This window comes from Protopterus annectens, chromosome 6.part0 (assembly GCF_019279795.1).
Source record: "Protopterus annectens isolate FY-2018-M chromosome 6.part0, PAN1.0, whole genome shotgun sequence".
In the NCBI taxonomy this organism is placed as follows: domain Eukaryota; kingdom Metazoa; phylum Chordata; order Ceratodontiformes; family Protopteridae; genus Protopterus; species Protopterus annectens.
Window position 1 is genome coordinate 18,557,551 of NC_056737.1, and position 21,174 is coordinate 18,578,724.

At 37.8% G+C, this 21,174-nt stretch overlaps 1 protein-coding gene across 3 annotated transcripts in view; it reads right to left on the minus strand.

The window, feature by feature from the left end:
* Window positions 1-21,174, minus strand: part of SCFD1 (sec1 family domain containing 1) — a 3,579,547-nt gene that overhangs the window by 1,117,474 nt on the left and 2,440,899 nt on the right. For all 3 annotated transcript variants that reach the window (XM_044073814.1, XM_044073812.1, XM_044073811.1), the window contains exon 18: window positions 10,070-10,132. In XM_044073814.1, coding sequence (XP_043929749.1) covers window positions 10,070-10,132 — 63 coding nt within the window. The remainder of the gene's footprint in view (window positions 1-10,069; window positions 10,133-21,174) is intronic.

Genomic DNA, 21,174 nt, shown 5'->3' on the forward strand with positions numbered 1-21,174 from the left:
TTCAATGGTAGCCAGCTGAGAAGCCACTTTGTCATGGACCTCATCAGACACGGCACCAGCCAAAGTTTCAGAGAGTTCAAATACTAAATCCCTTTGAAGCCTGGTAAAGTGTGCCATATAATTCAGGGACCTGATTGCAAAGGTCGCTGATGCAAAAGTACACTTCCCTATTCTGTCCAGAGCCCGTGACTCTTTGTTGGTTGGATGGACAGTCTGGCTTTCTTCTTCAGCCAGGTCTTTCTTGGTTACGGCCACCACCACCAGAGCATCTACAGGAAGACCTTTGGACCAACGGGGGTCAGTAGCAGGAGGGGAGAAAATTTTATCTGGCCTCCGGGGAATGGCCTCAATGGTGTCAGGAGCCTTCCACGCATGCTGCAGGACGAGCCGGACCAGTTCGTCGGCAGGTGGAGTAACCCAGGAGGTTGGGAGTACATCCTGAGGCCCTTGCGCCCAGTGTCTGCTTGGAGCTACTTGTGTACATAGTGGTCCAGAGGATGGCGGGGAGATTGACAGCACAGTATCGCCAGCAGATGCCAAAGCCTTCTCCATTAGTTGGAAGGCTGGTCCACCTGAAGAGGTGCGAGTGTCCTGGACCAGGGTCACCCCTCCCCTAAGTGGCTCAGCCTGCTGACTCGGAGTCCCTGGATGGCTGTGAAATGCCAAATTACGTAGAATACAGCTACCATCCTGGGTTGTAGCAAAACTCTCCTGCCACGAAGGCAACTGCGGTTCCTTAGTGAGGTCCATAAAGGGAACCGTAGAGGGGGAAGACTGTGCTATATCAAGGGGCTTCAAAGGCAATGTAGGAGGAGAATAAGTAGGGGTCTTTGACAAAGGGTGATCACCTCCCAAGGAAGGACAGGTCCTGGGAGGGTGGGATACCTCTGGCCAAAAGCACTTGATCCACAAGACGCAACACGTCGTGTTCAGAGAGGCTTCTAGTGGATTTCACGGACATGGCTGAGGGGGAGTCAGGTCTATCCACAGATGGGACAAGCTTGGTGCTCACATTACCAGTCTGCACTGAAAATAACGGGGCCGTAAGGGACTGAACTACACGTGTGTGCACCAAGGAAATCATCAGTGGCGAAGTCATGGTCTGCACCGACAGTAAGGTCGGTGCCGAAGTGGTTGTCAGTTCCAAGGCTGGGACCGAAAAAATTGGTTAAAACAAAACTTCAACCTAAAATTCTTAGTCTTCTCTATTCCAACAACAGAATATCCAAAAAGACAACTTGAATAAGAAAAACTCACTTTAATAAAACAACAAAGCTTTCGGGGATAACCCTTCTTCAGTGTTAGTCAAACAGTGAATGAATTTAAATATATATATATATATATATATGTATATATATATATATATATATATATATATATATATATATATGTATATATATATATATATATATATACATATATAGAACAATCACAACCACATGACACAGCCATCCTATAAAAATATATTTAGAAACCACACTAATTAAAATTTAAAAACACAGGCATTACATCTGTTAACAAAAATACATTTTAAGAAAATGTGCAAAGCCACAAATTAAAATATTAAGTAACAACCCATTTATTCTAAACTTTAGTGATACTGTTTTTGTCTAAATTCCAATATTGGTTTAATAGTAATCATACTATTTAAACCCGGTTTCTTGTCTGCATTCAGTCTTATAATCCATTTATATTCAGTGATATCTAACTTGTTAATTATATCTCCTAATCTCAAACTTTTATTTACCACCTCTAAAACTTTAAATTTAAAGTTAAAGTGTTGTATCTTTCTCTGTTCTATGTTCCACTAAGGCATTCGAGGATATGTTTCTTCTCATTTCGGACTTATGTTCAATTATTTGTTCTTTTAAAGCTCTAGAACATTTACCTACATAAAAATGTGTGCACTGTGTGCACGTAGCCAAATAAATAACCATAATGGTTCTGCATGTTGCCTGACATTTCATTTCATAATTAATTTTGTTCACCGGATGCGCAAACACTTTATTTGTACAAATATCTGTACAGCAACTACAAGCATGGCAAGGTACTGTGCCAAAACTATGTGATATCACTTGCAAAGAATTAATCTCAAAATCTTTATAACATAGCTTTTTCTTTAAGTTATACATATTTTTATATGCAAACCTGGGCATATGTCCTAATATTTTACTAAGTTCAGGCTGAGCCATCAGAATACACCAATTTTTTCTAATTATTAGTTCAACATGTTTTGTCATATTATTATATATAGTTATATATCTCAGTACACTGTCTGAACCATTATTTACAACTTCTGGGGTTATAGATTCAGCAAAAAAAGGAGATGCATAAGTGCTCCTGTTATTCAAAACATTATCCCTTATTTCCTTTATATGCCTCATATTATAACCTCTATCTTGAAATTCTTGACAGATGAGATCCATTTGTTCCTGACATTTATCTACATCTGTATTGAGTCTACTAATTCTTAACAACTGACTCTTAACAATTCCATTGAATATATGACGTGCATGCATACTTTTTGCATGTGTGTACCTGTTCACCTGCACATTTTTCTTAAAAACACGTTTCTAAATCATCATTTCTACCTTTATATAATTCAACGTCCAAAAAGGACATCCTAGTTCTAGATAAATTCACTGTGAATTTTAAAAAATTAGTAGTATTATTTAAATAAAAATGAAACTATCCAATTGTTGTTCATTACCCTGCCATAAAAGAAAGCAGTCATCCACAAAGCGCTGGTAAAATAGTACATTATTCTTATATTCATTTTTTTCACTAAAATGTATTGTTTCTCCCATTGATTATGCACAATATTGGCGTATGCGTTCACCATGGGAGTACCCATAGCTACGCCTGATAGTTGCAAAAATGGTTGCTTATTAAATAAGAAAACATTCTTTTCCAATACAATTTCTATTGCATTACATATAACTTCAATATCTCTCCCTTGCATATCTGAATTAATACATAAGAATTTGCGAATAGCATTAATTCCATAATCATTAGGTATAACAGTGAAAAGAGAAGCTATGTCCATAGTTACCATAATAAATTCACAATTCCTATTATTGTTATACCATCTATATATTTTTTTCAAAAAATCCCTTGTATCCTTTATATAACTAGGACATAGTTTTAAATATTTACTTAACTTCTGAATAAACACGGAGAGGGGTTCTGTGGACCAGACCCTTCCAGAAACTATAGGTCTCATTGGTGGTACTGTCATGGATTTATGTAGCTTAGGTATACCATATATGAGTGGAATTACTGGAGTTGATACTGTTAGAAAATTAAAAAGCTCTAGGGAAATATCACCCTGTGCTTGTAGATCATATATAAACTAATTAACATCACTAATGATTTCCTTAACTTCAACGAACGAAATTTCTTTGAACGTTTTCCCATCATTTAAAAAATCGTACATTAAAGCATTATACTTCTCCTTATCAAAAATTACTATCGCTCCTCCTTTATCAGCTTGCTTAATTATAATATTCTTATTACTAGTCAACGCTTTAAAGATGGTCATGATATGTAACATTAAATAACCTAGAATTCATTTTACATCTGGTTCTGTCATTATACAATTGTTTTAATTCATTCTCACAGATAGAAGTAAATGCATTGTGTAGGAGCATTATTAGGAAAGAACACACTTTTCTTCTTTAACTTATTATAAGCTTCATTGTGGGATCCTCCATATATCATTTTTAAACTGACATACCTAATAAATACTTTTAAGTCAGTTAGTGCCTCAACGATAGTGTCGTTACCAGTCATTATAAATTGTAAGCCTTTATTCAAAAGGCTTACCATGTCATCAGTCACAGTGAAAGTAGACAAATTTATTACGGAGGAATTCGGCTTACCAGTTAATTGTGCCCCTGTTTGCTGTTTGGTAAGGAGCTGTTGTTCTTCCACTTTCCCCCGGTCACATTGAAATGTTGTTTGGAGCGACCCCACGACTGAGGGCGCCCCTTGACATCCACTTTTTCTGGCAAGTTCGGCACAATGGACTGTGAGAGGTTTAAAAAAACCTCTGGTTGTTTGGTATCAAATACTAAATCCCTTTGAAGCCTGGTGAAGTGTGCCATATAATTCAGGGACCTGATTGCAAAGGTCGCTGATGCAAAAGTACGCTTCCCTATTCTGTCCAGAGCCTGTGACTCTTTGTTGGGTGGATGTACAGTCTGGCTTTCTTCTTCCGCCAGGTCTTTCTTGGTTGCGGCCGCCACCACCAGAGCATCTACAGGAAGACCTTTGGACCAATGGGGGTCATTAGCAGGAGGGGACAAAATTTTATCTGGCCTCTGGGGAATGGCCTCAATGGTGTCAGGAGCCTTCCACGCATGCTGCACGACGAGCCGGACCAGTTCATCGGCAGGTGGAGTAACCCAGGAGGTTGGGAGTACATCCTGAGGCCCTTGAGCCCAGTGTCCACTTGGAGCGACTTGTATACATAGTGGTCCAGAGGAGGGCGGGGAGATTGACAGCACAGTATTGCCAGCAGACGCCAAAGTCTTCTCCATTAGATGGAAGGCTGGTCCACCTGAAGAGGTGTGAGTGTCCTGGACAGGGGTCACCCCTCCCCTAAGTGGCTCAGCCTGCCTGCCGACTCGGAGTCCCTGGATGGCTGTGAAATGCCAGATTACATACAATACAGCTAACATCCTGGGTTGTAGCAAAACTCTCCTGCCACGAAGGCAACTGCGGTTCCTTAGTGAGGTCCATAAAGGGAACCGTAGAGGGGGAAGACTGTGCTATATCAAGGGGCTTCAAAGGCAATGTAGGAGGAGAATAAGTAGGGGTCTTTGGCAAAGGCTGATCACCTCCAAAGGAAGGACAGGTCCTGGGGGGCGGGATACCTCTGGCAAAAGCACTTGATCCACAAGACACAACACGTCGTGTTCAGAGAGGCTTCTAGTGGATTTCACTGACACGGCTGAGGGGGAGTCAGGTCTATCCACAGATGGGACAAGCTCGGTGCTCACATTACCAGTCTGCACTGAAAATAACGGGGCCGTAAGGGACTGAACTACAGGTGTGTGCACCGAGGAAATCATCGTTGCCGAAGTCATGGTCTGCACTGACAGTAAGGTCGGTGCCGAAGTGGTTGTCGGTTCCAAGGCTGGGACCGAAAAAATTGGTATCAGTAAGTGAGTTGTCGGTTCCAGGTAAAGTATTGGAGCCGATGTGGTTACAGTCTGCGCCAACAGAATAGTCGGTGCCGGTAGAGAGGTCTGGACCGAGGAGCCCCTTGGTGCCGATACGATAAAGGGCACACTAGTCGGTGCTGATGGCCTCGGTGCCGAGGGTGTAGGCACCAAAAGCGCTGGAGCCGAAAGAGTCAGATCTGAAGTAGAAAGCTTAGCTTTCTTGGGTCACAGTTGATGGGAGTCCCCAGCCGGGGACAAAGGAAGAGATTTAGCCTTTGAAAGATCATCAGTTTTTTTCTTATGGGATCTTGAAGTGGTTGAAGCCTCCGACCCAGAAATAGCCTCTGAAAAAGGAGATTTGAATAGCCCCTTCACTATCAATTTATTTTTCCTCTCTATCAACATTCTGTTAGAGAAGTTCTTACAAATTCCACAGGGCGGATCAACAGATAAATGAGGCACACCCAAACAATAGACACACACAGAATGTGCATCTGAAGTACATAATTTATGTCCACAATCTGAACATCTCTTAAATCCTGAACTACCTTTTTTATCCATGATAGGAAAGAATAAAATTAGAGGAAATACCAGCAATGGTACAAGAAATACCCAAAGGTAAAGAAGAAAAGGGGTCTACCAACGATGGTATAGAAGAGATGCCTGGTGGTAAAAAGATTGAAAAATTTTAAGAAGAGATAGTCGCTAAATGCGATAAGGTAAGAGAAAACAATTTAGAAACTTTTCTGAGAGAAAAAGTTATTTTAGACTAGAATGACAACAAATATTGTACTTAGCTCAAGACAAGTAGCTTGACAAGACCGAATGGTGACACGGCAAATGAAATCTGAGGTAACAGGGAGAGGGGAATTTTGGGTAAGAGTTTAGCTCGAGAGTTTGTGGCTGACATGAGCTTGGAAGATGACCGGCTCGGTTCCGAGGTCGGAACCAATACCAGTAATTGATCCAAGAATGTGAACTTTGACTGTGACATACAAAAGACTGATGTGTCTCAAAGGATCCTTGCGCTATGGAATAAGCTCCCCATCAATGTGAAGCAGAGTTCATCCTTGACCTTATTCAAACAAAACCTTGACTACTGGAGGGGAAATCACAAATTCACCACATCTGGCCTTCATGTCTCTGATGGGTAGTAAGTATATTAATCCCCAACTAACAATCCCCCCACACATAACCCTTCTCTACCTGTAACACACCCCACCATATAGGTGTCCAAGGAATTCAGGGACAACTCTGGGTTGGACTGCACAGCTAGGCCTGTGAAGACCCTGGTGGTCATTAGCCTAGTATAAACCTATGAACTATGAGCTGGGGTGCATCTTTGAACTGGATGACGGTGACCAGTAGATTTTCTCAGGGGTTGTGCTGAGACCTCTGCTATTCAGTATTGACTTCTCAGGTATCCACTTATCAAATGAGGATCTCTGGTTAACAAAGTTAACAGGTGACTGCAATATGGGAGTCACCATATCCACCTCTGACATACAGGCACTCAAAAAGGGGCTTACACTTATTAATTGATGATGCACCAAAAATGGTCTCCAATTAAACGCAAAGAAGTGCAGTACTGCAGCATTTGGTAAGCACTCCCTAACTTCAGCTTAAGCACAAACAACACTCCACTTCAAAACAAAAAGGTTGCGAGAGACAGAGGTAATGTGGGTGGACAGCTCCTCACGTTTGAACTTCACTTTGTAACAGTGGTTAAGAAATCATTTTTACCTTACATAGCTCATAGCAAAACATATTTCTTCCAAATCAAAGGAAGTCCTCACCTCCTAACTAAACATATCAAGCTACTGGAAAGACTCCAGAAATTTGCAACTTAAAAGTGATGGTCTTAAAAGATCTGAACCACAAATAAAGACTGGAGGCTTTATCAATATATACAGCTACACAAGGACTTGTTAGGAGTAACCTGTGTCATGTTTAAAGGGCTGTAAGGGATCCACTAGTCTAAGAACTCTCATACCTCCAGAAAACAAACAATTCAGCTAACACTAGAGCCCAATATCTAAATATACTCCAATAAATAAATAAGATAAAGAGGAGGGACTGATTTGTCAAGCAGCACCTACCCCCTCTCTGGAATAAACTCATTCTCCAAAGTTAAACTACATGATACACTGCCTTTAAAAAGAAACAAGAAAGATGTATGAGTATTCATAAATTCACCCCTGGTTAACTGGTGTGGCCCTCCCAGAAAAGAAGAGCAAGGGCTAAGGGTGGGTACTAGCAAGGCCAAAATGGCCTCACAGTTCAGTTGCCTCATAACTCCAATGATCCTGCTATGAACATGCCATAAGAACTGAGTAATTCAACTGTGCATCTTGAATACTTAGAAAATGTCAGAAATATCATGGCTTATTTAAATAATTGCTAGAAGGGTGTCAAATCTCTAATACATGTAAACAAATATTACCACATACAAACTGCATATATCAAACAAGCAATTTTATGAAACTAATTGCAACCTTTCTTTTGTTTCTATGTTATTTTTGCCACTGGGCTTGCTGAACATTAAGTCACCCCTAAGGGTTTTGAGTTCATATATTCTCCTGCTACTGGAAAACTCCAGCATGAGGATGAAAGCTAACAACAAGGATCATCAGCCGGCTAGTAATGGAGGCTGTCTGTGCCCTCAGAACCCCTGAAATTAAGCTGTTTCTAATTATGATCCAGCTACCCAACTGGTAGGTGGTGTGACCTCCTGTGTCACCCAAGGGCTTCCTACACCCCTCCCACTGTATGTGCATGCTATCACCTGCACGCAATGACAGTCGCTGTCCCTGGTGTGGGAGCACCAAGGCCTGGTATCTGGTCTTGGCCACTTCAATGCCTTGCAAGTTTCTTCTTGCTTGGTGTCAACTGGATGACCAAAATTAACTCCACTCCATGGCCCACCAGTGGGAGACACAGAAACACAGAAAAGCTACTCACTCCCACCCTGCTCTGCCCATCTATTCTACAGCCAGAATTACTTCTTGAACCTAGGACACCTGGATCACAGTGAGCGCTTTATTTCTCTATGCCAAACAGCCAGGTCCTAATTAAAGCCCTTCATGAAAATATCAGTGAAATAAGTGCTGGAGTGGTGCAATACATTTAGCATACACCAGTGTGGGCAATAATGTGAAGTGTTTTATCCAATGAATAACTTGGAATGTACAGACTAACCTTGAAGGCAAATATTGCAAAACCTCTGGGCTAGTTATGTGCATACAGTTGGCAAAACTCCAGGCTTGCATAGGTGAAATATACAGAAAAGTAGAGAAACAACTATCCACCAAAGGTCCGTTTCCACAACGTAAAACAAGGTAAAATATAAATTAACCCAAAACAAAGCAGAATCACTGTTCCGAAAATAACCAATAAGCACCAAAACCAGAACAGATCGAAGAGGGCACAAATCCTAGTCTGCAAGCTATAGTTTAATTAATACACGACTTTTCAGTCCATCAAGTAAAATGCATAAAACAACTTATCAGTCCACCAAAATTCGCATAGAAAAAATGATTAAAACGACTTTATTATATATTTATTATATAAAATAAACAATGGAAGCGAGACCACCACGGAGTAAAATAAAATAGACTTTTAATAAACAAGCGCTTTCACGTGCTCAAAATATACGCTTCTTCAGGTAGGTGAAATATACCAAACACTGAACTAAGCAAAGTTCATTAAAAAAAGACAAATTATGAATCTTAAAGAGAAAAGCTGCAATTTTAAATGGCCTTCATGCTTTAAATGTCACTGTTTGTCCATGGCACACAATGTCAAACTAAGAAACATCTACATATAAACATTGTGAAAAAGCTTGTAAGGCAAGACAGAAGTCTCCAAGGTATACATAAATCAGCTTCAAACATGACACTAGAAACTACAACCCAAACAGCAACTAAATCTTATTTTTTACTGTGATCCTTGAAAAGTCCAACTTGCATATCATTTGGGAGTCATTAAAATACTGAAGTATACACTACAGCACATGTTCTGCACTCAAAGACTTGGAAAAAATAGACAACATTTTTAAATAATGAATTTTTGTAATAGCTACAGCACACAGTCCAAGAAAGGGTTATTTATGTATAGATTTCCATGATGGTGTTGGATACTCCCTCTGTTTTATCTTGGGAGTTAACCCCATGCTGAGTAATGCAGAACCATGTCACATCTGGGTTATGTATTACAGCCACAGACCACTACTCTTTTAATTCATTTTCTACCTTTATGAATTTAGAAATAATGGAAATGGATCTGAAAATTCAAAAATCATTCTGATAAGAAACAGTTGTCTGTAACTGCAATATCATGCTGAATAATGAAACTAGTATTTAGGAAGAATGTTTTTGTATAAAACAGTTATGCTAATGTCACAAAAACTTGCTAGCACACTTCATATTTTATTATCTTAGGGAAGAGTTTCTCAGCAGTGTAGCATAACATTTATAAAGGGGGGGGGGGGGCATTGGATCTCTGCAAAACTAATGGAAATCCTAAAGCTAAATGATCCAGAAATGATAAAGGCTATCTTGGCAAAAATGTGATTCACAAAAAGACAGTTTAATAAAATATGACCTGTCAAAAGAAAAAAGCCAAAATACCACTGCATTAAGGACAACAAATTCTGTACAACTGTGGAGTGGTGATGAGGGGGTGAAGCCATTTTCATATCCTCCTTTCAGGACAATATCCTTCTGTTCACCTCCCTGCATTCAGCTGGGGTGGAATTAATTACCCATTGGTAAAACAATAGCAATCCAACATTCCCTTACAACATGCACAGGGTTAATGAGGTTAAGAGTTTTTCTACTGTGCTATACTGTTGTTTGTACTCTGTTTCACAAAAAAAATATTCCAAAATCTTCAAGTCTTACCCCAGTGATTTTGCTGCACTACTTCCATAGCTAGTCGGTGCAGATGCCATTTTTGCAAATGCTCTGTAAAAGAAAAAAAAAAACTAAGTCACAATGAATGTCACAAAACACCACTTCTACAATGCAGAAGTACCACACATCACCAGAAAATGCATCAATCATGAAAGTTGCTTAGTGGCACTGGTAAGGTGTGAACTCTACTTTTTGTGATACAAATAATAATGGCTGACCAGTTCAGCACTGCAGTGGAACAGATGAGGCATCCAAGTAGGCTGTTCATTTCTAAGGTAGGTAGGAAAGGAAGGCTCAGGCTGTCAGCTACACACTTTGGTTGCCAAAAGTTTAGCGGCAGGATAGTAAAAGAACAGCAAAGGAAAGGGGTATTATGATTTTAATCTCATACTCACAGAGAAGGAATATAAAGACAGCAACCCTGCAATCATCTATTTAAAGGAAAGAAACTAAGCCTCACCTAGAAGTCACTTTGACTCACTACACTGTTCCTAGAGAAATGTTTAGCAAATCTGGCAAGTACATGCCGTTTTAGGTCTCACACTTGAATTCATTCATTTACTATAGACAATGTAAGGATGTGTTTCCTACTATATTGTATCTCTCTCATTCTTAGTACAATAAGCAAGCAATAATGCCTGACACTGTGGACATTAAAAAGAATTGTGAGGCTCATCACTGCAGGTAGAGGTCTTGAATTTCCTTTTAACACTAACCTCATCAGGGAATAATGCACTTAGAAAACAGGCCATCTCTTATGCTGTTTTGTATTTGCTTTACTACATTGTACATTATGATATCAAGTGTTTCTTCTGCCTGATATATTTCAAAGTTGATGTAGGATACATAATTGTTGTCAGAGGAGTTTTACATCGAAAATGCAAGTTCTATATTTAACGTCTACACAAACAGATGTAGCTTCACAAACACAGTATCACACACATATACAGCAACATACACACACACACACACACACACACACACACAGATGCAGAGACACAGATATGAAGATTTACACATACAAAAATATACACAAGCAGAAACACAAACACAAATACACATGCACATATACAGAAGCAGCCTACATACTTCTAAACCTCTTACAGCAAGAAAACTGGACTAAGTCTAAAATAATGAGGGTACAAAGGCCCAAACATAGGGACAGATTTTAAATATTGCTCTTGTAAACTTAGAAAGTTGCTAGAACAACAGGATTTCTGTTAGCATGCATTTTCTGAAAGATATAAAGTCTGAAACTAAAATGTATGGTACTACATAGAGACTTCAATCCTCACTGATTTGTCAGAAAACTGCAAATATTATGAGGAACAGATAAAAATATGAGGCAAAAATCTGGATAGTTGAGAGGTGTGAAGCAGAGACGTAGACACAGATTCTCTCTTACACACAGTATGGATTGACAAAAAGGATTCTGTTATGGCATTGACGGCTATGTGGGAAAAGGTAACCATTTGAAATGTCAGAACCCACTAGAGTAAGTCCCAAAATACAGAAAATGAATGGCCAAATGATCGGACTTGTATATATACCAAGTACAAGATGCTATTTCTTGGAATATTCCCTTTTTCCAAGACATGGTGAACTCGGAGTTGGTATATATAAGTTTGGGAGTGTGCAAGGCTTCCCCACCATATGCATGGTGCAGGGGGACTTGCCCCCCTGCAATAAGAAGTTTTAGGGAGAAGAACGATTCTCGCAATTCACTCTTCTCCTCTGTTTTCAGTCTTTTTTTTTTTCTGGCTTTTCGGCATTCAGCATTTCGAATGCCAACATTTCAATAGTGGGCACAGTGAAAAGACAAAACAAAATATGATTGAAAAACTGAGAAGCTGAAAGCTCTGGATTGTGGATATTGAGAGAAGGATGCAAACAGTGAGAATGTTTTGTTTTTTTTTAGTCGTTTGGTTTTATATACAGGTCAGATCAGGTCAAGAATCAGTCAGAGAAGGTTAGAAAAGATTGGGAAAAGAGAACAGAAAGACAACATACACAGGAACAACGGAAAGGCATCTGTATAACTTCCAAGCACGCAAACACGTTTAGAATATTTGCTCATAAATGTTTGAATATGTATTTTTATACCCCAAGCAGGTTTCAGAGAATTTTTCTTCAGGTAGACAACAAATGCTGTAACTGTAATGGTAAACAGATTAGAAATTGGGAACATGTTTTTTTGTGAATGTAAGGAGTTGGCAGATTTAAAAATTCTTAACAGAGTAATTTATATGTTGGGGTAAGAAGTGGTTGCAACTAAGGAACTGATTATCTGAGATGAGACATAGATTTTGAATTGCCAAGATACTGTAAGGCCTTATTAAGTTTGATGATACTTGATAGCTGTTCTATATGAATAAAATGGTTTATTTTTTCTTACAATTGCTGTGTGTGGTTCTTAAAATATATTGTACATGAGTAGCTAATTTTTCCAGCACAAATGTTTTAGCTATAATTGTTCTCTGTTACTACAAGATCCTTGAAATGTAAGAGTCTAAGGTAATGTGTAACCAGATTCATTAAGTATAGATAAAATGGAATGTGGGAGTTTAGGATAAAATATAATATCTCCAGATTGTAGTAACTTAATAATTAATGTACAGGTAAAATAAGTTTTCCATTCTTCCTGCATAACTGAAAGCGTCAATTTTATTTTATTTTATTTTTATTTTATTTTATTTATCATTTGTTGACCGGGAAAGTCCGACTAGGTTCCACAGAGCCTGTTTTCAGCGGAGGCCCGGGGAGAAATGCTCCAGATGCATGCCTTTGGAATGTGGGAGGAAACTGGAGTACCCGGAGGAAACCCACGCGAACACAGGGAGAACATGCAAACTCCACACAGAAGGCACCCCAGCCGAGAATCGAACCGGAGAACCTCTTGCTGTGAGATGACAATATTAACCACTGCACCGCCCAATGGTTAATGATTTTCCTAATTAAATGTACAAGAAATTACCTGCATTTTTCCAACATACTACTATAAAAAAGAGGTTTATTGGAGTCCATTAACCCATCAGACTTGCAGCCCACCAGTCTCCTAACAGACAGAAAGTCATGTTCAGCCACTCAAGCAGGTATATTTTTAGCTGCCTGAACAGGCAGTGAGGCAAAGGCTTACAGTATCCTGCTGGAGTCCAGGTTTTGTACAACTGCTGTGTGATAAGTTGTCTGACAGTATAAACAAACAGTTAAAAGGAAAAAGACTTTGAGTTATTAATTTTTTAATACAATTTAAAGTAAGGTATTAATTTAAGTAGTTCTATCACTGCTAGCTCCCAAACAAGCAATTACTAGAAAATGGAAATCAAAATCTAAACCAAATGTTGAATGTTCTAAAGGAGATAAAAGAACTGGCAGTACGAACATTATAAAACGGAAGGTGTAAATTACACAGAAATAGATGAAATCTGTGGGAACAATATGCACAGAATAATGTTCAAGAATAAGAGTGAGGTTTAAGGGAAGGCAAGAACTGAGCAATTTGTGAAATGCTGGAGTGGTGAGGTTTAAAGGAAGGCAAGAACTGAGCAATTTGTGAAATGCTGGAGTGGTGAGGTTTAAGGGAAGGCAAGAACTGAGCAATGTGTGAAATGCTGGAGTGGATGAACATCATTAAAAAGGAAACATGAATATTGCATGAAAATAGTAATGGAAAATTTTACTATTGTTTGTTTCTTTTTTGTTAATGTGGAGCTCTATCACTTTTTAAAATGTGATGATTTAAGTCATTCCCTTCCAAGGGATTCGAACTCTGGAACTGCGCTGCACTTCCAGTGGGCGGAGCCTAAGCTTTTTGACAGAATCAAATTATGGCCTCACATTTAAAACAAATGTTCATATCTCTGTACCATAGGGTTTATTACAAAAGAGTAAATGTTAAAACTCTTCAGCAAAAAATATTTTTTTTATAGTAAATGTCAAACTCTTCATCAAAAAATATTTTTATAGTAATAGTAGTATTCTTCAAGTTCTAGCTCTTAAACTGGATATCACAAGTGACAGTAAACACAGTCACTATTACATTTGTTATATTTTGTAAACAACTCACAATATCACAGCAACCAATCAAGTTATACACATACTTTCAGCAGCATTTTGTTCATTCAACTGAGAGCTTTCACATGAGCCTAAGCAGTTCTGCCTGTGCTACTTTGTTGTCCAGATATTTAGAAAAACATGACAATTACAACAATATAAATAAATATTATATCAACAATGATTAATATCTTAAACCAGGGCACCACCATCGTACTCATATCACATTTTATGAATAAATAAATTAAAACAGAAACTGATAACTTTTGTCATCTACTTAAAAGACTTGATCAGAGTGGTTATCTGGTAAAACAGAAGCAATATATATCAACAAACCACTTATAGGCACACCACTGTTTGTCCCAGTTAAAAGAAACTTTTATTTTTTGTTATAAATAGAGTGATGATGACACCATTGTGTTGGGATGTTAATCTTAACTTGAGTTCAAGGAACTTACCTGGCAGTTGAGGCTTAATGCCTCGGTTATTCCGAGTATTAATGACGCAGTGTCTGTTTCAAGTGTTTTAATGACAATAGCAACTATAATTTAAGTATGCAATTTTATTACCCCTTTTCAACTGTATGGACTCAGTTAAATTGTTTATGTTTTTGATGGTGAGCTATTGTTTTTTTTCAGCTTAGTCCAATTATTGTGAACAATGGAGAGCATTTAATTTACCTATTTATTACCTAATTTAACTTATTTAGCTTCTCATCGGTGGTTTGTTGATATATATTGTTTCTGGTTTTTCCAGATTCCCACATTGTTGAAGTCTTTTAAGTATAAGATGAAATAGCTCAGTTTCTGTTTTAATTTATTCATTAAAAGTGATACGGGTTTGACTGTGACATCCTGGTTTATGTTATTTTTTTTTGTTTTGTTGTTTGGTTAACAATTAATCTCTCTTTACCTGCACTATTCAGAGGTCAAATATCAAATCAGTTGTACTTGCCACTGCATAAACTTTTAGAAGAAATATTTTGCTATTTTGTATGTAGCATGGTTTTGGAATTATTAATGCAAATATGAACTGGCAATAATTTGATGCCTAGAGGCATCAGTAGAATCCAACTGCAAAAACACCTGGAGGTATCACTTAGTTGTAATAAATTAATAAAGATGCAAAAAAAAAAATGCCATGCTTTAGCAAATGTTCACTCTTTTTACATGCATTAATCTTTAGTCTGTTGCAGCTGTTGGTTTATGTTCAGTACCTTGCTTAAATGCACAGCATGTTGCAGTGTATCATTGTTTATCATGAAAACTTACTTAAGACCATCACAAACATTGTGTATATTGGTACAGTTTGGGGAAGGCATCTTGCTCACTCACTCACTCTCTTACAAGTCTCATCTGACTCCCAGATCAACCCCTAGTAGACAGCCAACATTACCATGGAGTTTTCAAGACAAAGGGGTAACAGAAGTAGGTTATCACGTCTTTCTTCCACATCTCTCTCTCTCTCTCACACACACATACATACACACACACACACACACACACACACACACACACACACACACACACACACACACACACACACACACACACACGCACGCACACACGCACACACACACACACACACACACACACACATACTATCAAGTGTATGGATAATTTAGAGTCCTCAATCCTCCTTAAGGCATTGTTATAGGAATGTGGGAAGGGAAAAGGAGCACCCCAAGAAAAAAACACATGCAGACTCTGCAGAGAATACAGTCTAAATAATAAGAACCAAAGAACCTCTTGCTTTGACGTGTTAATGTCACCATCATGCACCACTGTGCCACCCACAATGAATGCTAAAATTAACTGTATATATCAGTTTTCAAGGTGATGAAATGATGTGTTAATATCTTGCATTGTAAAAATGATTGGCTAATGCTCTAAGCTAGTAGTATATCACTGCACAGCGAAGGGAAATATTGCCCAGAAGAACTAAATACTTTACTTACACAGTGTATTTTCAACAAAGCAAAAATGTGATAAATAATACATTAAAACACTACTTAATTAAAATAGACTCTTTCTGAACAGCGAATCATTGAGGTATTTTGCATTCTGGGCATGCTATCTTGGTGCTTTTAGAAAGTCAACACTTGTTTACCTAGAGTACATTTCAATGCAATCAATCTGTTTCAAAAGGATTAGACAGTGTGTACAGCCACCATTTCTGAGGGGCTCTGGGTAGAATAACTGTTAAGGAATTGTGACAGTTCAAGAAAAGTACCTTTCTTTGTCTCTGTGAGCTCCCAGGAATGTTGAAAGAGCATCCCAGGCGTTTGGGTCTGGTACTGTGAAGAAATCTCTATTAAGGAATTTGTCATGAGGCTACCTGAAGTTGGTAGCTTTGCCTGACTGAGATCAGAGGTTGCAAACGCAGAAGGTACAAGTGAATCTGCTTACAAGGTATGGGAATTATTCAAGTTTTAGGAGCTTACAAAGTAAAGTATCTAATAGTAGGTGTGCCTGCTTCTTAAATGGCAGACAATAGGATTTACTGAGTATTCTCAGTGAGTACAGAGTGTAATGAGCACTCATTTTCTGTTAGCAGTGGCAATAAGGGAGGACCTTTTTAGTTTTGCATACTTAAACAATTACTAGGAAAACATACTTCAGTTGAAGTAGGAGTAATTTTTTGTCTACTGCAACTTCTCCTTTAGGGGACAGGAAATGCAAAAAAATTCTAGTTTATTATGGTCTTGGTTTGCCGGACTTGAGAGTCAAACATGATTAGAAATTCAAAGAAAAAGCCAAGAAAATCAGAAATGGCTGATGCAAATCCATTACATAGAAGTTCAGAAATGGACTAGTTGATGGGAATTTGCTTGCTATAGTGTTTCATCCTAAATTGCTGCTCTACTTTTTTAGATGTTACTTACTAGACTTATTTTATATGAAGCCACTTAGAGACCTGAAAACTTTTATTGCTGTGCAAGCCAGAAGATTTGTAGATGTCATGACATACATTAAAGTGATGAAAGGAGGTCAAAAGGGAGGCAATTAATTAAAACAGAACATTGGAGCTAGCATGGGACTTTGTGAACCAATTTTAATGGAGAAGGATACACTACTGTAGATACCTGCGACCTGGAGAAGTCCTTTGTTAAACCCAGTTTATTGTAAGGCTGATAACAATAGAATATAGCTGCTACCATCAAATGCTGTCATTACAATGTAAAGTCTATTCTAGAGAGGTACTCTTGTCAGCATTTTAGAGTGGCTCACTGGTCAATTAACACAGTGCTGTCATAGTACTTCTGTATGCACAGTATCCATGATGATGTCTTGAGAGTACTACACACATTTTTGGAGGTATTTGTATGTTTGGAAATGAACTAGCTTTTCAAAAAAAAATCTCCAAGTATAGCAAACAAGAAATGGATCTATAATCAATCAGTACAGAGTTTCTTGTCATTTTACATATGTGTAGAACACAACTCTGGGAAATGGATAACTTACACATAGAGCATTTCATGACGTTGACTTTAAAGCATTTATTATGCCAGTGGTCCAAAGGAGTCCTGCCATTAGAAAGTTTCTTGGTTGGTTTTTCCATGTTTCATAGTAAGAACTGACCAAGATGAAAAAGGGGGAGGGACTGCTGTTTCTGATGACCTCCCACAAAATAAGAGCCAGAAAGACTCAAAAACAGAAGGTTCAAACAGCTGATTTCTGAAGCATTAAAAGCACCAAAGGAGACAGATTATTTGGTAAAGGTGTGACTCGTCAAGTAAGTGGCAAAGATGCCCATAATGGTCAAATTCTCAAAACAGGCAATGGGTAAATTTCATTAACTGGCTAATAAGTGCACCGCCTGGATGCCAACAAAAAAAATTAAGAGAACCTAAAACACTGACTGAGAAGAATTCTGCAGCTGTTCATCAAAAAGGAGTACAAGCTTCAGCTTTGGTGCAAGATATGACTTTTATAAACATAGAAGAAAAAAACACTCAGAGCTGATTAAAATAAATGAAACAGTGATGGAGTATGTCAACTAAAATAACAAAAGGCTGGATAACATGGAAGGAGCTTTTAAAAGACAGTCAGATGAAGTTATAAAACTACAAAAATCAGATGTCAAAACGAAGAAAAGGCTGGCTGAATATGAGACTGCTCAAGAAGATGTGTCAAAAAGAGGACAGAGCACACAAGGAAAACATGAGATTTTCTGCTGTACCAGAGAAGCTGAAAAGGACCGACTGTATTAATTTTATGAAAGCACAAATAAGCAACTGAACTGGTACTCCACAACAGGAGTTGATAATTGAAATGGCACATAGTGTATACTTTAAACCTGGCCATGAGAAAGCAACCTAGACCTTTAACAATACTGATGCAATCCAGCAGAAGGAGTTGATTCTGACAAAACTATGGCAGAAGAACAAAGGACTAAAAGTGGGAGACAGCAGACTGTTTGTGGAAAATGATTACTCACTGTACAACAGACATAATAGGAGTAAATTTATTCCACTAATAAGGGAATGTTGAGAAGCAGGCATGAAATTCAAAATTTCTGTACCCAGTTCTCTTCAAAATATTCTTTCCTGGAGGGACAACATCAATTTTTGATGCAGAACATACTAAGGAAGAAATACAAAAGTTTGTCCAACAAAAAGTGAGCTGTGAAACAGACTACAATTCTGCTTATTGTTCTTCTGCTAATAAAGATCACATGAGACTGTGCCAGTGAAACCTTTTCCTGTGTTTCAAGAGAAAACAGGAGAGAGAGAGAAAAAAGCACAAGACTGGACTAGAATAACCAACAGTACGTTGAAAGGGAGGCAGAGATTGGCTTGGGAGATGAAAATAAAAATCAGCAACTTGGAAATTAACAATGCGGGATTATAAAGCATTAATTATATTTGTAAAACATGACAGATAAAAAAAAACTGGAACTATTGGACTTTTTGACTTTGGTAAACTTGGAGGAAGCCTTAAAACATATGCCCTACTTCATGCCATTAATGTTTGGAGGAACACTTAGAAGAGGAGAAAAGGAAAGAAAGAGTTAACTGTAAATAAAACAAACTTTTGTTCTTAACAGTAATATCTGTATAGTGCACAATATCTGCATGCTAAATTTTTCTGTTATTTTCAAGCGTAATGGGGATAGCAAAGTAAACAAGTGCCCATGTTTTTTCCTTCTTTTCTCCTTCTCCTTGTTCAGTTTTAAGAAATCTAGGCACTGCTATGTTAAACAAAGTCTGTGTAAAACAGTATGATAGAAGAAAACAATATGTGCTTTTTCTTCATTATTGCACAGAGGAATGACTGGATTAAGGCTCTTGGCGTTACCTAGTAACAAGTTTTAAGAGCAAGCAAATAAATAAAAAAGAAAACTGGATATAACAAAGCTCTCCTCTATCAAATAAATAAATAAATATTTGTAGAAGCAACCCTGTATCTGGTCTTCAAGTTTCCATGAGAAAATCTGATAAAGAGCAATAAAAACAGAATACTTCCTTCTTTTAACAGTCTCCCTTCAATGGCTAAGAGATCATGTTTTCTGAAGGGATTCAAGTGTTTTCTCATTCTAGGACAGCAATAAATCTAACACAAAACCACACATCAGTTAGTAGAAGCACAGGCTTTACCATGTGTCTTAGATGGATAACCTTGCTTTTAGGTTACCCCAGGACTGTGAGTATGGCTGTCAGTTTCTAACAACTGTTCCTATTAGGAAGGTAAACCCTCAATATTTGAGTTTTGTGTCTTAATATTAATTTAATAGGTTTTGGGGGGTGCATTTTTTTTTGTTTGAGGACTTTCAATAAAACAAAACGTTTTGTAAGATGTAACATAAGCTCAAACGGATATGACAAGAAACAACTGTATATAAAAGGTCAACCTGCCAAACATTAGTGTGTGCATGTAACACAAAAGCTGAAACTGGATAATTAACAGAAAAACTGTTACAAATAAAAGGTGGGAATAATAACATTTTAACATAATCAGTCTTTTTACAGTATCTTTAAATGTTAATTATCTCACAGATATGTACAAAAAAAGAGTAGTGAGAAGCAATAACATGTAGAGCGCAAATAGCTATGCTATATGAGAAACATATGGAAAGCACTGAACATGTGAATTTGATAAAAAAGGTTTTCAGGATGGTTCTTCAGTGGAATATCTGGGACAAAGGAAAAGAGGAATACTTATATTAATTCCAAGAGGGGCTCCAATAGTGATAGAAGAGGATAGAAAAGATAATAATGGTAGATATGCAGTACTAAGTGGCTACTGGTAAGGGGGAATTATTACATTGGCATGTATTTATATTCCACCTAAAACTGGTATAATGGAGCTTAAGAAAATTCTGGGAGAAAATCAGATTTCAGCAGGGACTACTACTTACAGATGGGGACTTGAATTTTATTTGCAGCAGTGAAGATGTGACTGGGGGGCCCAGAAGGGAAAATATAACAAAGGAGGGAAGATTTTTGATTACACACTATGAACCTTGTAGATACATTTCACTCGTGTCATTTGAATATATACCATTTATTACTTCTATGATTGTAATCATTTCACTGTTGTTTTATCAGTTTCATTCAAGGTAAAAGTACTGCTCGATTTTTTTTCTCTGTGTGTATTGATATTTTCTTTGTATGTAACTGTGAGAAGCTTTTCTCCTCAGGCCTCCATTGAAAATGGGCTCTTTACAGGCCCAGTGGATTTTCCCAGTTAATAAATGCAATAAATAAATAAATACATTTATGAAAATATTTGGTATTGAAGATGTAAATTCAGTAGAAGGAGTTCGCAGTGAATTTACATAGTTTTCTCCCAAGATACATAAACTAGGTTAGACTAGACAGAACTTACATTTCACAGGAACACGTGCATTTAACTGAAGGTATTGATAAGCACCCAATAACTATTTCAGATCATGCACTAATAATAACTAAAATAAAAACACATGGTAATGAAATAAAAATGAGACACTGCCGAGTTCCCACCTAACTGTTAAAAAAAGAGGAATTTAAGGAATGGGTAGTACAAAGTATTCGGGAGTTATTACAGAAGACAGACATT